The sequence below is a fragment of the Chiroxiphia lanceolata genome, chromosome 3, assembly GCF_009829145.1.
Source record: "Chiroxiphia lanceolata isolate bChiLan1 chromosome 3, bChiLan1.pri, whole genome shotgun sequence".
NCBI lineage: Eukaryota > Metazoa > Chordata > Aves > Passeriformes > Pipridae > Chiroxiphia > Chiroxiphia lanceolata.
Genome location: NC_045639.1, coordinates 10147060 through 10165679, shown reverse-complemented (window position 1 = coordinate 10165679; position 18620 = coordinate 10147060). Strand labels below are relative to the sequence as shown.

The 18620-nt window shown below is 41.1% G+C and overlaps 1 protein-coding gene across 1 annotated transcript; it reads right to left on the bottom strand.

Moving 5' to 3' along the window:
* Positions 1-1422: 1422 nt before the first annotated feature.
* On the bottom strand, positions 1423-18566 carry MCM8 (minichromosome maintenance 8 homologous recombination repair factor). The gene is made up of 19 exons (XM_032681903.1): positions 18445-18566; positions 18167-18316; positions 17901-17975; positions 17293-17375; positions 16959-17108; positions 16117-16220; positions 13964-14162; positions 13009-13094; positions 11454-11605; positions 10270-10468; positions 9451-9481; positions 9030-9170; positions 7170-7311; positions 6368-6563; positions 5883-6096; positions 4780-4989; positions 4136-4212; positions 3479-3668; positions 1423-2169 (listed from the first exon to the last, which is right to left on the bottom strand). Exons 2-19 carry the CDS (start codon positions 18291-18293, stop codon positions 2077-2079), a joined length of 2469 nt encoding a protein of 822 aa, XP_032537794.1. The 5' UTR covers positions 18294-18316; positions 18445-18566; the 3' UTR covers positions 1423-2076.
* Positions 18567-18620: the final 54 nt, after the last annotated feature.

Sequence of the window (18620 nt, the reverse complement as noted above, 5' to 3'; positions counted from 1 at the left end):
GCGGAGGAGCGCCCAGGAGGGGCCCCTGCCCAGCCAGGCGGCGGCCAGCATGGCGCGGGAGGGAGGCGGTGCGGGAGCGAGGTGCGGGAGCGAGAGGCGCTGCCCCGCGGGCCCTACGCGCGCCCCGGCGCCGCCCGAGGGAGCGCGCGGCCTCGCGCCATCCGCGCCGCGCGCGGCGCGTGTGCCGCTGAGCCGCGGCGGGCACGCGCGGCCTTCTTTTGCGGCGCTTTACGTCAGCCCCTCTCCGCCTCCTCGGGGCGGCGCGCTTTACGGCACGCGGGCGCACCCGCGGCGGCGGGGTTGAAAGTCCAGTACCGGGAAAAATCCTTTTACCTGCCGCTTTCCCGCCCTTCTCCCGGTTCTTCCCCCCGCTACCTCCCGGCCCAGGCTCGCCCCTGGCGCTGTCCGTGGTGGCAGGGCGGGCGGCTGCCCCGGGGTCATCCCGCTCCGCCTGCCCCGGTGCGGAGCCGTTCCCGCACAAGCCCCGGGCGGAGGCAGCTGAAGGTTTGCTTTGCCTCGAGAGACCTCTCAGGGAGCGTGAGTGGGGTGTTGTTCTCGGCACTCGCTTTCTGCCCTCCTTTGCCCGCGTTTACTTTAGCTCGAGAGTTACAAGAAGAGTTTACTTTTCCAGGCGCAGCCCTTTCTTCGCTGCTGAGACTCTTTCCTGTCCCTCCCAGCGCCGGCAAAGGTTAAAATCGGTATCTAACACCTGCTTCCGATTAGTTAATCCAGCAGGCTGCTTCTACTGCGGGATTAAGTCCCAGTTTGCAAGAAGGTGTCTCCTCTGCTGCCCCTATGCCCCCCCACGCAGACGGACAGACTGACAGCTGCTGTATTTTTTTTCAAAAGAGCCATTAACCACAACCTGGACAGAGGTGAGTGCTTGGCCCTGGAGAGTTCAGGTGTGGAACTGTAATTTCTTGGGTCTCTTAAAAGTATCTCATCTGCCAAACTAGTTTTCAGATTCAAGTATGTTGGAGTAGATTCACACTAAGGCAGCACTTGGATTTTGGTACCAAATGGCTGTGGAAGGATGGTGCAGATCAGACCCTTCTGGCACTTAAATTAGAAGATAAGACAATAAAGCTTCAGTATTTCTGCTTTTTTTAATCTATCATATCTTACTCTAGAAATAAAAGAGGGAAAGCAGAAGGATCAGCAATGCATTCTTGATTTTTTAAAAATATATTAGTCTTTGGGTCATTTTGTTTGTGTTGGTTTTTTAATACTTACACTAAAATCTTCCCATCTGCTATTTTATTGCACCAGACCATGATTCTGATTTCATCACTCAGCACTTTGCTCTTGCTGAACACACATTCTTCTGTGTCAGGAACAGTTACACAAAGACACCCATTACTTTTTTGTTGTTATAGATCTTGCAGTGGCCACGAACACTGTACAACAGTTTTGAACAAATAATATTTCTCACATATAAAGTTTAATGAAAGTCAAAATCCAGTTCTTGTTTTACACAATAAATACTGTAATAAGGCTATTTTCTTAAATCTGACTTGCATTTCAAATTAAATCTCAGCTTCAAAGACCAATAAATATCAAACTTCAAAGCAGCAAATCAAGTCGGTTTCAAAAAGGTGCCATTTGGTAATAGCTGTAAAAACAGTGTTGTCTCAACATGAAGGTTCCCAACTTTTTTGAAACATTTCAACACTTTAAATTCCCCTAGTGAACTACAGTGCTGAAAATACAGCTCACACCATCTTCTCATGAAAGATTTCTGGGTTTAGAAGTAAAATCTGTCCTGGCACTGTAATAATGTCAATATAAACCCACACTTCCCACTCCTCAAGGATGATGAGGTGCATTCCAGTCCTACACAGTCCCTTTTGGTTAAGCAGACCCTACAGGATGAGTCAGGCAGCAATACCATGTGTCAGTTTGTCCTGAGCAGCTTTAAAACAAGCCTGGGGGCACTTCAGTTTCTGAAGGGAAATCTCAGCCTCAGTCAGCCCCAGTGCCAGCAGTGCCAGGCTGCAGCTCAGTGTCTCACTGCTGCAGGTCCATCAGTCCAGTGTATCCATCATGTCCCAGGGAAGTTCATCACAGTGACTCTTTTCACATTGTCTGAAGCTGATAAACCCTTGAACCTTTTTTCAAAAGATAACCCTGGTCATTCAGGGATCCAATAAAGCTTTCAAAATCAGATACCTGGAGAAAATAAAGACAAAAATATCAAATTGGAGAATGACACCTTATCTGATGTAAAGCACCATAAACCATTTAAAAGAACTCGGTGAAATAAACTGAGCTAACAATAGGTTGGTTTCCTCAGCAAACTGTTGACCTACTAGGAGGTGGCACACCATCAGTCCCACCCTTCTGTGTTCTACTTACACACTGTTTTTACTGCAGTGTTACACAGAACTTGTGTTCTCTACTTTATGACATGCACAAAGTATGCAGTTCCATATGTATAAGTTCAAGTTCTGTAACACAAGTACCTACCAAAGAAAAGCCTGATTTCTACAACTCTCACTGATTTCCAGGTGTAGAACTCTGAATGGGCAAAAAATACTCTCTATATGAAGGGAGAATGAGAGTTAATTGAATTAACTTTAAGTAGTCACTGAATTACTGATGGTCGTGGGAGAAGAGAGCTGGATGTACCATGTTCTGTCAGACAGGGTTCAAAACAAATCTAGACTTGTGTACAGTCAACAGTTCAACAAGTTGGGAAACTGAAGCCATCTTGCCCCAGCAGGCCCAAGTAGGGCCACCAGGTAACAGAAAGAACAGCACCACTTCCCATAATTAATTTCTCTTTATGAAACTTATTATCACTACTTTTCACTCATTACATCTGATATCCCATTTTAAATTGGCATTTAAAACTCTTTAACATAAAGCAAAAAGTAGAATTAGCCACCGATGTTTTTGTTTGGCTGAAGCCCCCTCACAAATACAGAATGAAAGTCAATTACAGGGTAAAATACATTTGTGGCCATGTGTCCTACATGATGTTCCTATCAAGTTACAACATTAGGATGCTTGAAGCAGGAATGAAAACCCAAAACACAATATTTCATCCAGAGGAGGTCAAGCAGAAACACCATTGCACTGCTGAAATAGAGCATGGACACCACACAAGGATAAATTTGGGAACAAAAGTAGGTTTGCCCTCTGGGGAGCCAGAGGGACTAAACTATACTGAAACCAACACTGCTTTTCACAGAACAAAGCAGGGTCTTCTCAAGGACCAGCTTCAGAAGCAGAATCAGCCCTTACTAGTGTGAGGAGTTGCTGTGGCCAAACAGCTGGTGAGGTTAGTAAAGCTTACAAAGGCACTTCAAGAAGACTATTCAGCCTAAAAGCAGCATTAAATTGGTTATTTCTGTTCACTGCAAAGAGGCACAAAGAGGCACAACAGATGTGCCTTTTCTACTTCCCATTTTGCAATACATAATTTTGACTAGTCTTGCAGTTTGCTGTTGAAGAAACTCCTGATTTCCAGACTCACCCGTATCTGTAGCTCCTTTGCAATGTGCCGGAGCTGCTGCAGGTCAAAGAGGTTGTTGTAGGTTCTTTCTGCGATGCTGTTCAGGGCAGAAATAAATCTTTTTGCTTGAGACCGATTGCTCATCCCAGACCCGTGCTGGGAACGCTCAAAGTCCAGCTTTCCAAACTCATCGGAGTAGGTTCCCAGCATGCTAAAAACAGATAAAAAAAAAAAGATCAGCAGGAGATAAAAGCAAACATATGTGGATTTGCTTCCTAAAACTGCTTGAGAAGGCTTTCAGAAGCCACATAGGAAACCATTCCCTATCAAGAAAGTCATCGGCTAAGGAACTAACCATTCGTCAAAATTGCTTTTAAACTTTAATTGTTCAGCTGCAACAACAAAGAGTAATCACATGAGAGAAAAAAAACGTTCAGCAGCCTCATGCCTAAGTTGCTGTGCACGGATATACACAACCACTGTGATCACATAAAGGCCTAAGCAATTGTGTTCAACTTACAGCTGCTGTCAGCTTTCAAAGACAAATCCAAATATTAGTATTATGGGCCTAAATTTGATCAAGTGATTTCTTCACTGTGTTTGCATGTGTTAAAAAAAAAAAAAGTTTTGAATGAATGACACGGTGATTTATTTAATTTTTAAAGCAGTGTGTGTTACCTGTATTTCATTATTTCTATTACGTCCTCAGCATCTTCCTTGGTACATTTCTCTCTTAATTCCAGCCTTGATCGTGCCTTAAAACAAAACAAAACAACCCACAAAGGTTTATTAAAGATATATTATAGCTGATGTGAAAAAAGGCTACAATCACTCTACAACAAGTGCAAGTTTTAGGAGCAGAGATGGAACTGAAGCCTAGAGGATTTAGAGGAAGATTTTTTTTTTTTGTTAGTGTTACAATGTCACCTCCTGCATACTTGCATTATTAGGCTTTAGCTTGGAGTTTGTTTGCTTTGTATTCTTGTGAAGCAGCAGATCACAAATAGTGTTATTAAGGCAGAGTGTTAGGGAAAACAGCAGCATTCTAAGTTCAAGATGGGCAGCAGGTTGTTCCTGCCTGTACCTTTTGGGGAACGTGATAGATTCCCTTTCCACCCCCTCAAGAGTGTTTTACTTTATAAGAGGCTTTAAGGAACAGTAGCTCTTAAACACTTCTAGGCCTCTTGCATTCTCACTTTTTTTTAAACAAAACAAAATAAAGCAGAGTGGTGAATAAGCTGTCAAAAATTATAGGACATCGGAAGTATCTTAGGAATAATCTCTTTGCTTTCAATCCCTGGAGTATTACAGCTTGAATTTACCTCTGTGAGTCGGATCAGCGACTCCAGCTGCCTCGTGGTGATTGGGGTACTGTCTGCTCCCTGGTTCTGCTTCCGGAGCTCAAGGTAGAATTCCTGGAGGACCTGTGCAGCCTCTGGAGATAAATTTGGATGAACGTACTGCCGGGCATATCCCACGTACTTCCTCAGCAGCTGATGTGGAATGGCATCAAAGTTTTCTCCTGTTGAGATCTAACCCAATTACAAGAAGCTTAGATTTCTGTCAGAGCCCTACACAATAAAAGTTTTAATATAAAATCATCATCATCTATGCTTTATCTGGTGGTGTCATCGCTGTAAGGGCTTTAGTGCTTAATATATGAACAGTGTACTTGAAGTCCATACACTGTGCTTAGACATGTAAACACACACACTTGGCCATTTCAGAAAAAGCAGCCAAGGCTTCTCCTTTGCCATGATAAGAAGTGCCAAATAGGATTTAACTATATAATGAATTCTTTCTCAAAAAGAGAAAATCCAAATTCCCAGTTGTTACAGCTCTGCAGAAGACTAACCCATCACTGCTGATATCCCATTTCCAGAAGTGCATGGGTTTAGCTCCATCAGGAGTATTTCTCCTAAGACCTGTCATTTGACAATACCAGTTCCCAAACTGATCACTGAAGTCTAAAAAGAAATATACTTCCTCTCTTGTAATCTGCAAATCTGTTGAATTGCAGATGTCCAAGGATGTGTTTACACATGGCTTTATTTGATTCAGTACTTCATTGCATATCACGTTATATCAAATTATTATATCCAGTCTAATTTTGTAGCTCTTTATTGAAACCTAACACAGCAAATTTGCTTTAGAGCATCTCATGCAAAGCGTCTTCTCACAACCAAAACCCCATCAGCTCAGCTAATAAATTCTCTTCCGTGTGATGAAGATGTTTTGAGCCACATCTTCCAGCAGGACAGGTCATGTTAGCTACAAGAGGCAATTGGTAGAAACAGGTAAATGCTTCCTCTAATTCAGAAGCAATTATGAGAAGAATGGGAGTGGCAGACTGAGGACATCCAGCAGGTCAGCGTCACCAGGTCCCAGAGCAGGGGCAGAGCAACAATCACAGGACAAGTCCTACCTTCAGCCTTTCAAGCAGTGGTCTGTCAGACACAGCCTGAAGGACAGAGCGGTCCTGGGAGCTGGTCCGGGTCACGACGGCGCTGCTGCTCCCTGCCTGCTTCCCTGCCCGGATCGCCATCACGTGCTCGGACAGCAGGTGGTCGTGGTCTTCATTGGGGGTGTCCAGCAGAATGAAAACCAGATCAAATCTTGACAGTAAAGCACTCCCCATTCTAGAGTAAAGGCAAGGAACCACACAGTGCTCAGAGAAGAGGAAAAATTATAGCAACCCTGTTCCACTTCAAATACATATAAAAAAGTCCTGTCCTGTTCATTCAGAATAAAGTAGAAAAGCAATTTCTCTCTCAAGAGCCACCAAATATTATTAAAGTTTGTGTTCAAGCTCCAGAAAACTAGAAAGCAATTATACACAAGATACAAGACTACCAGAAACATCTACTCCTGAATGTGAACTATAAAAGCAGCATTTCAGAAAGCGCTCACTTTAAGTTCTCGGACACTGTTTTGGCTTTGTTATAATGTCCTCCAACTGGGTTTGCTGCAGCAACAATGGATGTCCGAGCTGGCAAACTGCAAACAATGCCAGCCTTGGCAAGGCTGATGCTTTGCTGTTCCATGGCTTCCAACAAAGCCTGATGCTGGTTTCCCATCTTATCAAATTCATCTATTCCACAAATTCCTGGAAGCAATTAAAACAAGACAAAGACTTACTAGAAAACACATTAACTGATGGGCAAGTGTGTGCTACAATCCAGTAGTCACTACATCACAAGTCCAACCTAGAATCCTAGGGACTGCAGGAGACACTGGACAAAGTCTCCATTTCAGCAAGGTTTGTTTTCACTTCATGGTAATGCAGCCAAACCATTATGAAGTCAGCCTGACTTGTAGATCTTGATTACACATTAAAATGACCAAACAAGCTTTTTATAAATAGACAACAAATCTCATAAGCTATCTCTTTTTCAAAAATTATAAGAGTCCAGCAGATGCCATCAAGTCACATTTCTGAACAAAAAAAATACTAGTTCTTTGACAGTAAGTCTAGGATGTGAATTGCAGAACTCAAGTTTTCCTACACCCAAGGAAAGCAAGTATCCCCTCAAGAGAAGTCACTGGTGAAGCTCAGAATTTCCCCACGGTGTGGAAAGCCAATATCATACTTTAAATATACATTTTTAGTCCACTGTTAAATGAGCACTGTGGTTAATCTTAGAGTCAGCAGTGCACACACTCCCGCCCCTCACATATCATCATACAAAACCTGTGGCATTACATGTATTACCTTGATCTCCAAGCACTAAAGCACCAGCTTCCAAGGCAAAATCTCCAGAAGTGCCATCTCTAGACAGTGTAACAGTCAGGCCAGAGCTGGTGGAAGTATTACCACAAACGTACACACCTCGAGGAGCAACGTTACATACTGCCTAGAAGAGAAAGAAATACTTTTTCCCTCCCCAAAGTGAAGAATTTCATGAAGCTTATTCTGGAGAAACAATTCAAAGTAAACCCAAACTTATTTCTATTTTACATGGCCCAACTGTAAAGTTATAACTCATTGCAACCCCAAGAGACATACTTGTGCAATGCAGTAGGAGAAACTTTGCTCACTTGCAGTACAGCTGTACCCTACTGTGTTATCAAAATTACTGGGACCTTGGGCACAGCACTTAAAGCACATTTTAGAAGTATGTTGAAATGCTCAGGGACACACTGTCTGTCATGGGATTGCAGATAAATAGTTTCTGTATCTTCAGACCCCAAGGTCTGTTTAGACTAGTGTCTTGCCCTAGTGCCCAACACATGCTGCTTCACAGAAAGCACACGTAGTTCTCCCCACAGCTAAGGGGTAAAGGACAGTCCTGGTTTTCTCCATGCCTCTAGTATCCAGAAAGCAGCCTACAATTTGAAATATGAACTAGAAAAGCAAAGCATGGTAAGCTTGAACACTGACAGGTTGCAGTTAAATTTGCCTAGAACACAGTTATAACTGGATTTTCTCAGATAATACCTATAATTACTCTGCAACAGGCGCCTTTATTTAAAAGATAACACCCAAATACTTGTTTAGTATCAAATATGTGACAGGCACCAAGTAGGGAAAAAACCCCCTAACCAACCAAAAAAAAAACCAACCCAAACCCAAAAACCCTGGCTCCTACACAGGCTCCTTGGCTTTTCTCCTTAGGATTCTTTTCTCTGACACTGATGAGTGAGAGGAATCTTGTCTCAGGGTTATATCTGAGGAACAGAGTACTAGCTTTTCTTAAATGTTACTAAAAAACAGAATGCCAATGTGAAGAAAACAAATCAGCTACTCTGTGCCAGAGTCCCCCCCAAAATAATTTAAAAATGTGTTTAAGATGCTTGCACACAAATCCATCACTTTGGTTAAATTATTGCAAATCACATCCTAACAAAACAGGTCCACATTAGAAAGACTCAGACTTTTTAAACAAGGTTTAAATGCTGCAGGTCTAAGTGAACTCTGTCCCTCTTTCACTTCACAGTAACTATGGGAAAAGAAATGGAATTTTAAAACCATTCCTTTTAAGACAAAAAAACCCCAACCCTATTATTAACTGATTTTGTCATGGTCATGCAGAAATGACCACCAAGATTAAAACCCAAACGCAGCAGCAGGTCCCTTTCCCAAAAAGCCAAGATCTGTTCTAGCAACATAAAAACAGGGTAAGAGAATGGAAGTAAACCTCACTGGAGGTGAGTTACATGGCAAAAAAATTGCATTTGTTCCAAGAGTGTACCTATTCTGACAGTGGACCAGCTAAGTGAAGTTAGGAAGGAGTGAACCTCCTGAATGGGGAAAAGAGTTGTTAAAAAAAATTAAAAAAAATGGAAGGGCAAGACAACAAGCCTATAAACCTATACCTGAAAGTCCACAGGTAGGTATATACTGACCAAGTATACCTGCTTTGGAAAGTGTTTTAACAGGCCCTTCTGCAAGGCTCCTTGCAAGTACCCCTTTGGGTACTATCCTATATTTGAGGCATCCTACATGAAAACATAACTCCAGCCAGGCTCAAGCAACCCCTTGTCTTAGCACACCTATCCTACCATGATTACAAGAAGTCAAGATAACAAGGAATTAGAGAAAGACAGAGGACAGTGATACATCAATCCATACTTGCAACATTTGACTTTTTCCTAATCCTGGATCTCCAACAACCAGAACATGTGGATCTCCTCGCACTGGGATTCTGTTCTTGTCATCCACAAACTTCTGACATCCTCCAAATAACGCCAGGGCCAAACCTGCCTTTACAATCTGTTGTGGAACATACCAACACTGGTAAGTATTTGATCACAGTGACCAATACTGACAAGCTCCCTAGAATTGGCTGTAATAACTCTTTTCATTTTGGATGACTGAACTTAAAGGTATAAGGCTGCCACTTCCTTGACACCAAAAGTGACTGGGAGTCACAGTCACCAGTAAAAACAGTCCCTTACCCACACCCCAGAAAAGTTTTATAAATCCTTTAGGAGTTTACTGTGGCATAAACATTTCAATCAGAAACTGCAAGCAGAGTTGTTAAATCACTTACCTCGTGGCCATAGATTGCAGGACAAAGAGAGCTGAAAAACAAAGAACAATGCAACATGAGGGGAGTATAAATCACCGCATCAGTATTAAATAATCCCTTATTCTGTCTCTCGTCACAGAACACCTTTATAAACATATAAAACTTTTAGTTGGCTGCTGCTGAATTTACAGCAGAATCAGTTTAGACCAGCAGCATCAAATTTCTTGAAATATTTGTACAACAAGAAATGCTTGATAATAAGAAAAGACTTTCACTTGAATTCCCACCAAGACAGAGGAGAACCAGCTTCCCAGTGGTTTCTGCACCTCTTCTTATCTTAATCAAGCAACTAACTGTAACCCTCCTTTTAAAGTGCTAGTTTTGCATTCTTTGACTCCACTGGGAGGGCCTGAGGGACACCTAGAAGAATATTTCTCAGTTTGAAGTGAGGGTTTTTCACACCCTAGGCTCAGTTCTTGCAGCTCTTTACTCCACTGTAAAGCAGAGAACAAAATGGTACTTGTAACTTGAATTTGCTCAGTGAGGAGCAAAATTAATTAATTGTTTTTTTATTCATAGCTTTCTGTCTCAGGGTTGAAATAAAACACAGCTAACTCATTGTATCCTTAAACCCCTCCCAAAGTCCTAACATCCCCACTGCAATAGTTTCACTTCCTCCCAAGTTCCTTACCCACTAAAGTTTGTTATATCTCTGTGGTTTCTGTTGCACAAGCCTTGGACATTTCATAGCTTTAAGATGAGCTGTCACATTTGCCTGAGGGTGGTCATACTGATTCACAAGCCCAATCCTAGACCTAGTCTAGGTCTAACACAACTTACTTTACGATGAGCCTGAAGAGATTTTCCTCAGCTTGAATTTCTTGGACAGCATAGAGGTCTTTAAGTGAAAACTCCATGAACGATCTTTGAAAAGTCTCATCATCGAAATTCTTTAGTTTTTGTCCTTTACTGTTGCTGACAGAATTTGCCTCAATGTACAACAAGAACATACACTTGTCATTCTTATTTTTAGAAGCTCCTGTTAGAAAAATTGAGAAAGGACGATGGAGCATTTTTCCTTCTATCATTAAGTATTCATATTATCTACAAATGGCATAGAGTAACTCAGAAATATCATACATGTGCAAAATGTTCATATTTAAGTACTTAACATCTGCTTTTCCTAAAATTGATGCAAAATAACTTTCTAATTACATTTGTTCTTTTCAGATTTCTTCATTCACGTACACAAGAAAATATTTTGCTGAAATGGAGGGTCTATGTTGAGATAGAGAATTTTCTCCCAGAATAAAATAAGTTTTCCAGGGATTTTAAATTATTACATTATTGCAGTCAAGTAAAAGTTGAATATAAAATGTTTCCACTCAATATTTAGAGGAAAAAAAAAATGCACAGTGCAGAAGCATTAAACATATAGCTTAATAATTAATCATCTTCTATACACTCCAATGATCACTGGGCAGAGAATGAAGTCTCAGAGTAAAACACTGCTGCAGTTACCTGCAATGTATTCTGTTACAGCTTTGCACAATATATTTTAAAAAAAAAGTTGTAAAATTTGACTAGGGAGGACTAAACTAAGAAAGATAACAGTCCTTCACAACAATGTGAAAGTTCTCCTAATGTTTGAAGGAGATATTAAAGATTAAGGAAATAATGAGTCATAGTGAGACTTCAGGAAACAGGGATGTCCCCCCTGCATTAGTGGTCCCGAGATGGCTTTTCTGTCAGCTGACATCAGATGTCAGACTGGCACTTCACATTCAGGCCCGCAGTTGTGCTGCAAACCCCACCCTCTATCAGTGATTAGAGGCAGTGCACCTTTTGGGCAGCCCTCCTGTCAAAAGAACTCTTCACTGTAAAACTCTGCTAACTTCTGAAGAAATGTACCCTTAATGAACTCACGACTTTGAGAGCTCAGATTAGGGGGGGTGGCTGTTCTTGTGTAATCCCTAAAAAAACCCCACCCCCAGAAGAAAGTGTTCTCAGATGATGTATTTCACCTTCCTCAGTGCTTGACACCTTTACTATCCCTGTGATCGTGACCATATCTCCCGGGACACAGCTGTCCACAAGATCTTGAACCAGCTCACACTCGATTGTGCGAGGGATCCGTCCCGCTTCCCGCTGATCATCTGCCATGAGCTCCTGCACCCTGCGAGACACGAGGGGAGTCACACACCAGTTCAGCTGCACCATCCAAGACCTGCAGCCGTTAAGCATCCAGCCAATCCCTTCCAAACTGAAAAGGGATACGGCAGAAATGCCCTGGTAAATTCTAGAAACAGCAGTGCTGGAGAAACAGGCTTTTTCAATTCAGATTTCAGTAAATGGGTGTAAATTATGCATAAAACTTAGAAAGACTCCTATGAACTCCAAGTTGAAACTCAGATTTTCTAGCACTGCTGAGCATGTTAATGTAGAAATAAGCACAGTACATGAAATAAGATGGACCCTATATACAAAAAATATGAGGTCAGACATTATAAACCCTCATAAATGCTTAATTGGTATTTTAACCCTAGAAAAGCCCAAGAAATTTCTCAGACCATAACAAGAACAGTAGTTCACTCTACAGTTGTGAAAGGCTAGCAAAGTTTCAGTTCTGGCTCTGCACTTGGAGCTCTCATAGTTTTTCCTGAAGCCGAGTCAAGCTTTACTGAAGAAGCTGTGATAAACATCGCCCTCTAGAGCTGCTACATCAGCACGACTCTTTAAACGAATTTTTAAATTGCTTACATTACAGAACGTTACTAAAGAAAAACTATACTTAGATGTCACTTGTCACACCAAGACGTTTGATACAGAGCGTGTGAACTTACAGAATCTGAATGTTATAGAAGTGGGAAAAAGCAAGCAGAGTCCTGTTTTTTCCAAGCTGACACCCTTCCTGCTGTGAGCCAGCGGGATGAAACACATCACAGTCTTCTGAACAGGTATTATGGGGCAACAGTATTCTACTTTCCTACTGCTAATTTGACACTGTTAATTTCTGTAAATATGGTGACTTGCTCCCCCACAGCAAAGGTCTCACAAATTTTACTTGCTGATTAGACAAAGAAAGTAGATGAATAGGAAGATGTAGCACTATTTCCTTCTACTGACTGTACCTTAAAGACTGGGGGACACAAGATCACTTCAAACTAAGATTTTTAACCCTCCAATTTACTTTCAGTTCATTCATGTCAACTGACACAGCTGACTGATATAACTTACTAGGTCTTTTCTAGCTGACTTATATCTCATTAAAGGGAATCATTAAGTCATAGATGCAATAACAAGTGATCAAGAGAAGCTGCAAAGAGCACAAACTGAACATTTCTTAAAGAACTCTGTAATGGGAGGACAAATTTCCAGGAAGCTATTCCATAGGGTAGGTTACAAAGTATACCAGTGCTTGGATAAAACAACTGCTTTGTGACACAAATGTTGAAGAGTGCTTTCTGCAAAAGAATAAGAGTATTAAAATTACACAGTGTAACAGGGGTTGAGCCACCCTGTCACTTTTTGAGTATCCTGTGGCATTCCACTTTTGTGCAGAAGGGAGGACGTGCTTACTTAACAGACTGCCAGTCCACTGTAGTGGTTAAAGGAGAGCTCCTGTCAGCTGTGAAGGATCGGCCACGGCACTCGGGAACAAGGCACTGTAACAACAGGAATTCCAATTCATTCTCAGCCTTTTCTAAAATCATAAGTTGAAACTCCCTTATTTGATTCAGGAAAAAGAAAAAAAGCAAAGCAATAGGATTTATTATTGTCCCAGGAAAAAAGCTAGTTAAATTAGTTAAAAGCTATAAATTAGCATGTACATAATTAATGAAGAGTTATCAAGCACAGACACCTGAACTCTGACTCGCAGTTGTTGGAGAAAGAAATGGAACACAGCTGAATTGTATGATCCCCTTCCTGAACTGGTTTGAGTTGGGGAAGGGCAGTGGGGGGGAAGAGGAGGTGGTGAGTGGGTTTTCCTGTTTTTTTTTTTTTTGTTTAGTGGAGTGTTTTGGTTGGCTGCTTGGTTTTGGTGGGTTTGTTTTAATACCCACAGATGCTCTAGATAAATTTTTTCTCTTGAGGACATCAGGGGACATAAAATAACCAGGCACTGTCCTATTTCTAGTACCTTTTAAGTCCAGATAACAAAACAGCGAAATGAAAATAGAAAGTTCTAAACAAAACTCACAAAACCCCCAGTGCAGGCATAGAAAACCACTGCAGCCAGGTGGAAGAGTCTTTTTAAACATAAGTAGTGAAATAGAAGTTCAGGGTTTCTATGTATTGCTTGTCACATACGCTGTTTCAGCAGGGTACGTTTTTTTCAAGTAAGAAGGGCCTGAAGTAACAAAAGCTGCGTGGTATGATTAATTTTTTCCAATGTCTCAGTTGTTTAACCCAGCTTTATAGACTACATTTTTAATTTTTTTTTTATTTTCTTTTTTACTACCGGTGGTGTCTTTTTTGCGCAAGTCACAACCGATAAGGGGAAAAAGCATGAAGTGAAAGGGTTTTAACTTACCTTAGTTGGAAGGGTGTACTTTCCATCAGGGAGAGGAACACTCTGAACATCTCCACACGTGGCACACACAAAAGCCAGCTTGGTGCACAGAGGCTTGATGTTGCTGACACGCACAACGGTGCCACGCAGGGCGATGTATTTGCCATAGCAGTTGGCCCGGACGTTCTTCAGCTGAGTCAGCGGGTCATAGTTGTACACCCTGCACAAGAATTAAGCATTAACATTTCGAAAGCTTAGCACACGTAAATGCAGAACAAAAAGGAATCTAAAGACCACAAAACCCACCCAAGCAAACAAACAAAAACATCCTCCTCCCAATGAAAAAAAAAAAACGGTAATCCAGAAAAAAAAAATGGTTGGAAATATTTTGTCGGTGGACCCACGGCATAGTCTTCAGTTCTTGTTCTAGAAAACATTTCATAATCTCCAAAGTTATACATCTCAACAGCTGTACAGTTTGTTTGTATAGTGGCACCTCCCTCCTGTAAACAACTGAGATTAGCAATACAACAGAAACTACTTTATAGTCATGTCTAATTGTCTCTTTCCATTATTTCAGACAAACACTGGAGTTGTAACGCAAAAGGCTCCAAAACAAAGGGTGAGTTTTTGTGTTTCAAGGACATAAGGACAGCAGGTACAACACATTGCCCCTTTTTAAGGGCAACAAAGTACCTAGACAAATAAATCAGAATGAAACTTAAGACAGAGTTGTTTATCATGGAGTGGATCTCATAAGATTGTCTAGTCCAACCCTCCTGCTCAAGCAGGGTCAGCCAGAGCAGGCTGCCCAGATACAAGTCCAGTTTAGTTTTGAATATTTTCGTGGAGGGAGACTACACAACCTCTCTCGCAGTAAAACAGTGTTCACATGGATGTTTAAGAGTTTTAATTTGTACCCTTTGTCCCTTGTCCTGTCACTGGGCCCCAATAAGAGTAAGGCTCTCGAAATCCAGGTTTTTCCCTGCTCCCTCAATTTAGGACCCCGAACATCACCATCATGGAGCTGCAAAACTGTTTTAGAATCATGATCTATTATTGATTTATGGAATGCTTTTGTCTACAGGACGATGGCCTGTAACTGTCTCTTAGAATCTGAGAGTTTGTACATACCTTTATTTGGACACAGGTTTCTCTTAAGCACATTCTACTGTGTAGTTAAAAGCATGCAGTTATAATTATAAAACTGCAGAACTTAAAAATACATCATAGGGCAATAAACCCCCAAACTAAATCCACTTGCCATCCACATGCCAAAACATGCTGCTTTCCCATACCAACTCACCACCAGCAGGGAATTAAAAACTATAATAAAAAATAAAACAATTTTTTTTAAAAGGTAATTTAAACTCAAACAGAGCTTATGCTCCCAGTTCCCCTCAGACCCTTGAAGTCTGAGATGCCATTACTTAAAGAAGTAAAGAAAAAATTTCTAAGGACTCGTTTCATCAAAAACTCAAAGGAAATCACATTTTAAAAATCATAACAGCAATTCTGTTTTTGTAAGAAACATTCAGAATTAATGTAATCTCAGCTTATTCCAAATTATTGTAACATCAGCTTCTTAATTTCAAGTTGAAGTTTAGTTAGAATTAATATTCTTGACTGTCTACCAGTAATCATTTAATAGATTTAAGCTAACAAGAAATAACACATCCTCATATGCCACTGCCAAAACATCCATATAAGGAATAATAAATATTACCAGCTTCAGCTTATGTCCACACCCTCCAAATCAACCTCATTATTATAAACATGTGCCTTTTGCTAACAAAAAGCTTGATCATAATTACATCCTAACTTCTCCAGTAAACAAAAATTTAAGTAGTTCTGCTTTTAATCAATACATGCTTTATAGAATAGTTGTACTACTTATAAGTCACTTTTCTACTTACAAGTCTTTTCTAGTCACAAGTTGTTTGCTCATCTTATAAGCATGTTTCATTTCACTTTTTTCTTCACAAGGACAGTTTAGCTTTTGTCATGGTGAAGAAAAAAGCAAAATGTAGACTGTTCTTTTGGAAATAGCTTCACAGAGTCAAGTCCTTCAATAAATATGTAAGCCTTCAGCAGCACGAATGGACACCGACAACCATCAGACAAGAAGCAAAGAGGTCTTACTTGGAAAAACTCAGATACTCAACACCCATTACCTGGCATGAATGAGAGGCACATTTATTATAGGTTCTCCCTCAAGTGGTAATCCTTCCTGCACCTGCAGCTCTGCAGCATGCCTTTCCAGGTCCTTGGTCAGCACCTACATGGAACAGAAAGGAGGACACAGCTGCAGTGTGCCACGCTCAACACGGATTCATGGATTCGCTATTAAGTTCAATCAGCATCCCTGACAATCAGATCCTCCTACTGAAGACTAATGACTGTCCAGTGACACCCCACTAAAATAATGTTTTTCTGCTTCTGAGCAGTTTTAAGATTTTAAATGGAATTTAAAAATCAACCTATTCGTTGTGTTTGGGTTTTTTAATTTAAAAAAAAAAAAGTATACAGTAACCTTTAATGCTGTGGTCAAAAAGTGAAGTTTCATTTGACTAAAGCACCAACATCTGAACTTGCCTGTCAACAGGCACTGAAATGCTACTTTCAGAGACATGGAGCAGTGCCAGGAATTCTTGAATCTGCTCACCATTCATCTACCAGCCATGGTTCTGCTGTGTGAGGCGGGACAGGCAGCGCAAATAACTCGCAGTATATTAAAAAAAAAACCAAACAGGAATTAGAATTTCCAATAGGGAGTAACACAGGTGCTAGAACTACATTTAACTGCTGTAACAATGAATAAACAAAATGCACCAAGGCCAAAGGACTTTCAAAATGTGATTTTGTGGGCCCTACAGAAATGGGAGAGGTTAAAGGATCAGTTTTAAATAAACAGTAATTTCTCGTAAGACAGGAAAACAGAGATTTGGGTTTTATAACATTTATAACTTCTTTGTTGTGAGGGTTATGCTTCTGTGTATTAGAACATCATATTTACCTGGTGAATTGCCAGACCCATACACTGCAGTATTTTCTCAGGCATATCCCTTAATTCCGTAGATATATTTGGTATCGATTTAGTCAATTCTCTGTCTTGTACTAGTTCCTTATAATCCACAAGAATACTTCCTTTTCTTTCTATTTCATCCTGTGAAACATTGTAAGTTACAAAATACCCTTCAAATTAGAAGCACGACACATCCAAATTATGTCATAAACGTTTCATGTCTATGATGGAGGTTATTTTTGATGGAGAAACCACTCAAGATTTGTAATGTTCTTGTATCAACAACGGGTTGTTGGGGTGGGATATGTTTTGGGTTGGTTTTTACCTTGTCATAAAGCTCAATGCGTTGCATGAAAAACTTTTCAAAGGCTTGAGTCTTCTGGACAAAAGGAGACTTGTCACTAAAAGCTAATTAGAAACATAACACATTAGAAACATAAATTAGTAACTAAGAGAAATAATTACTTCAGTTTCACAGGACACATACACAGGTAATTTCTCTTCCATTATTTTTCTGCATTCCAAAGCTAAGGAGGATGATAGATCTCCACAGTATCACAGTAATGTTCTATTGTAAGACCTGTTACAAAACAGAACTTTGTCCAAGATGGCACAGGACAAGCACATATGAAAAGTCCAGTAGAGGAATGCATATTCCAGTCTTTGATAGACTGTAGGTTTTGCAGGCCTAATTGAACAGGCTTAAAAAAAAAAAATCACATTTTACACTATTCTTTTCCGAGGTTTGCAGCCCACAGAGATTACAGTGTGCCACAAGACAGAAGTCTGTATTGTATTCATGGTTTTATATAACAGATATGTATTTTGGTGTTTTTCTAAGGAACCTATAACTGTACAAACACAACATATACTAATTCTAGGAAAAAAAAAGAAATAAAATACTTGCTACATATAATTTTGGTCTAAAAATACCTTCAGAGAAATAAAGTTTCCAGCCCTTGTAGGGAATAAACTGGTCCAGCGTTGACTGGACTAGTCGAGATTTTGCTGGGGGAGGGAAAAAAAAAAAAAAGATTAAAATAGGGATTAAAAAAAAGCGATAGTAAAACTTTGCATTTACTCTCAGCGATTCATTTGACCGCGAGAGACGAACAGCTGTAATTGCCTAGCACAGAAGCAGGTCAAAAGAAAAGCGCTTTGGCTTCAGAAAGCAGGTAGAAGCACGGGATTTGGCTCACCAGGTTCGGGAATCCTTTTGCTCTCTCCCTTCTGACCCCTGCCTCGCCATCCTCCTCGCCATCCTCCTCGCCACCCCTGAAAGCCTCTGCCCCGGGCGCAACCCCGGCCTCGGGGATCCCTGCTCATCTCCCTCCGCCGGCGCCAACAAACTGCGGCAAAGAAACGGTAAAGAAACAGAAATTTTACCAGAAGATACTTAATTTAAATTAGGGCTATTTGCCAGAGAGGGGGGCGGGGGGGGGGCACCGCGCGGAAGGCTCGGCCTCCCTCTCCCTACCACAGGAAGGCACGGAGGAGCCCCGGCTGAGGGGACGAAACAACACCACGACCTCCCGCAGCAGCGGCCAGCGCTCAGCATGAGCTCGGGGCTCCGCGGGCACTTCCCGCTCTCAGGATAAGATACGATAGGATAGGATAAAGATATGATAGGATAGGATAAAGATATGATACCAC

Coding starts and splice junctions, on each gene's coding strand:
- MCM8 (XM_032681903.1), bottom strand. CDS start 18,293: ATGAGCAGGGATCCCCGAGGCCGGGGTTGCGCCCGGGGCAGAGGCTTT. Junction 6,097..6,367: donor ACAGTGTCCGAGAACTTAAA/GTGAGCGCTTTC, acceptor CCTTTACTCTAG/AATGGGGAGTGCTTTACTGT. Junction 4,213..4,779: donor CGCTGATCCGACTCACAGAG/GTAAATTCAAGC, acceptor TTTTGTTTTAAG/GCACGATCAAGGCTGGAATT.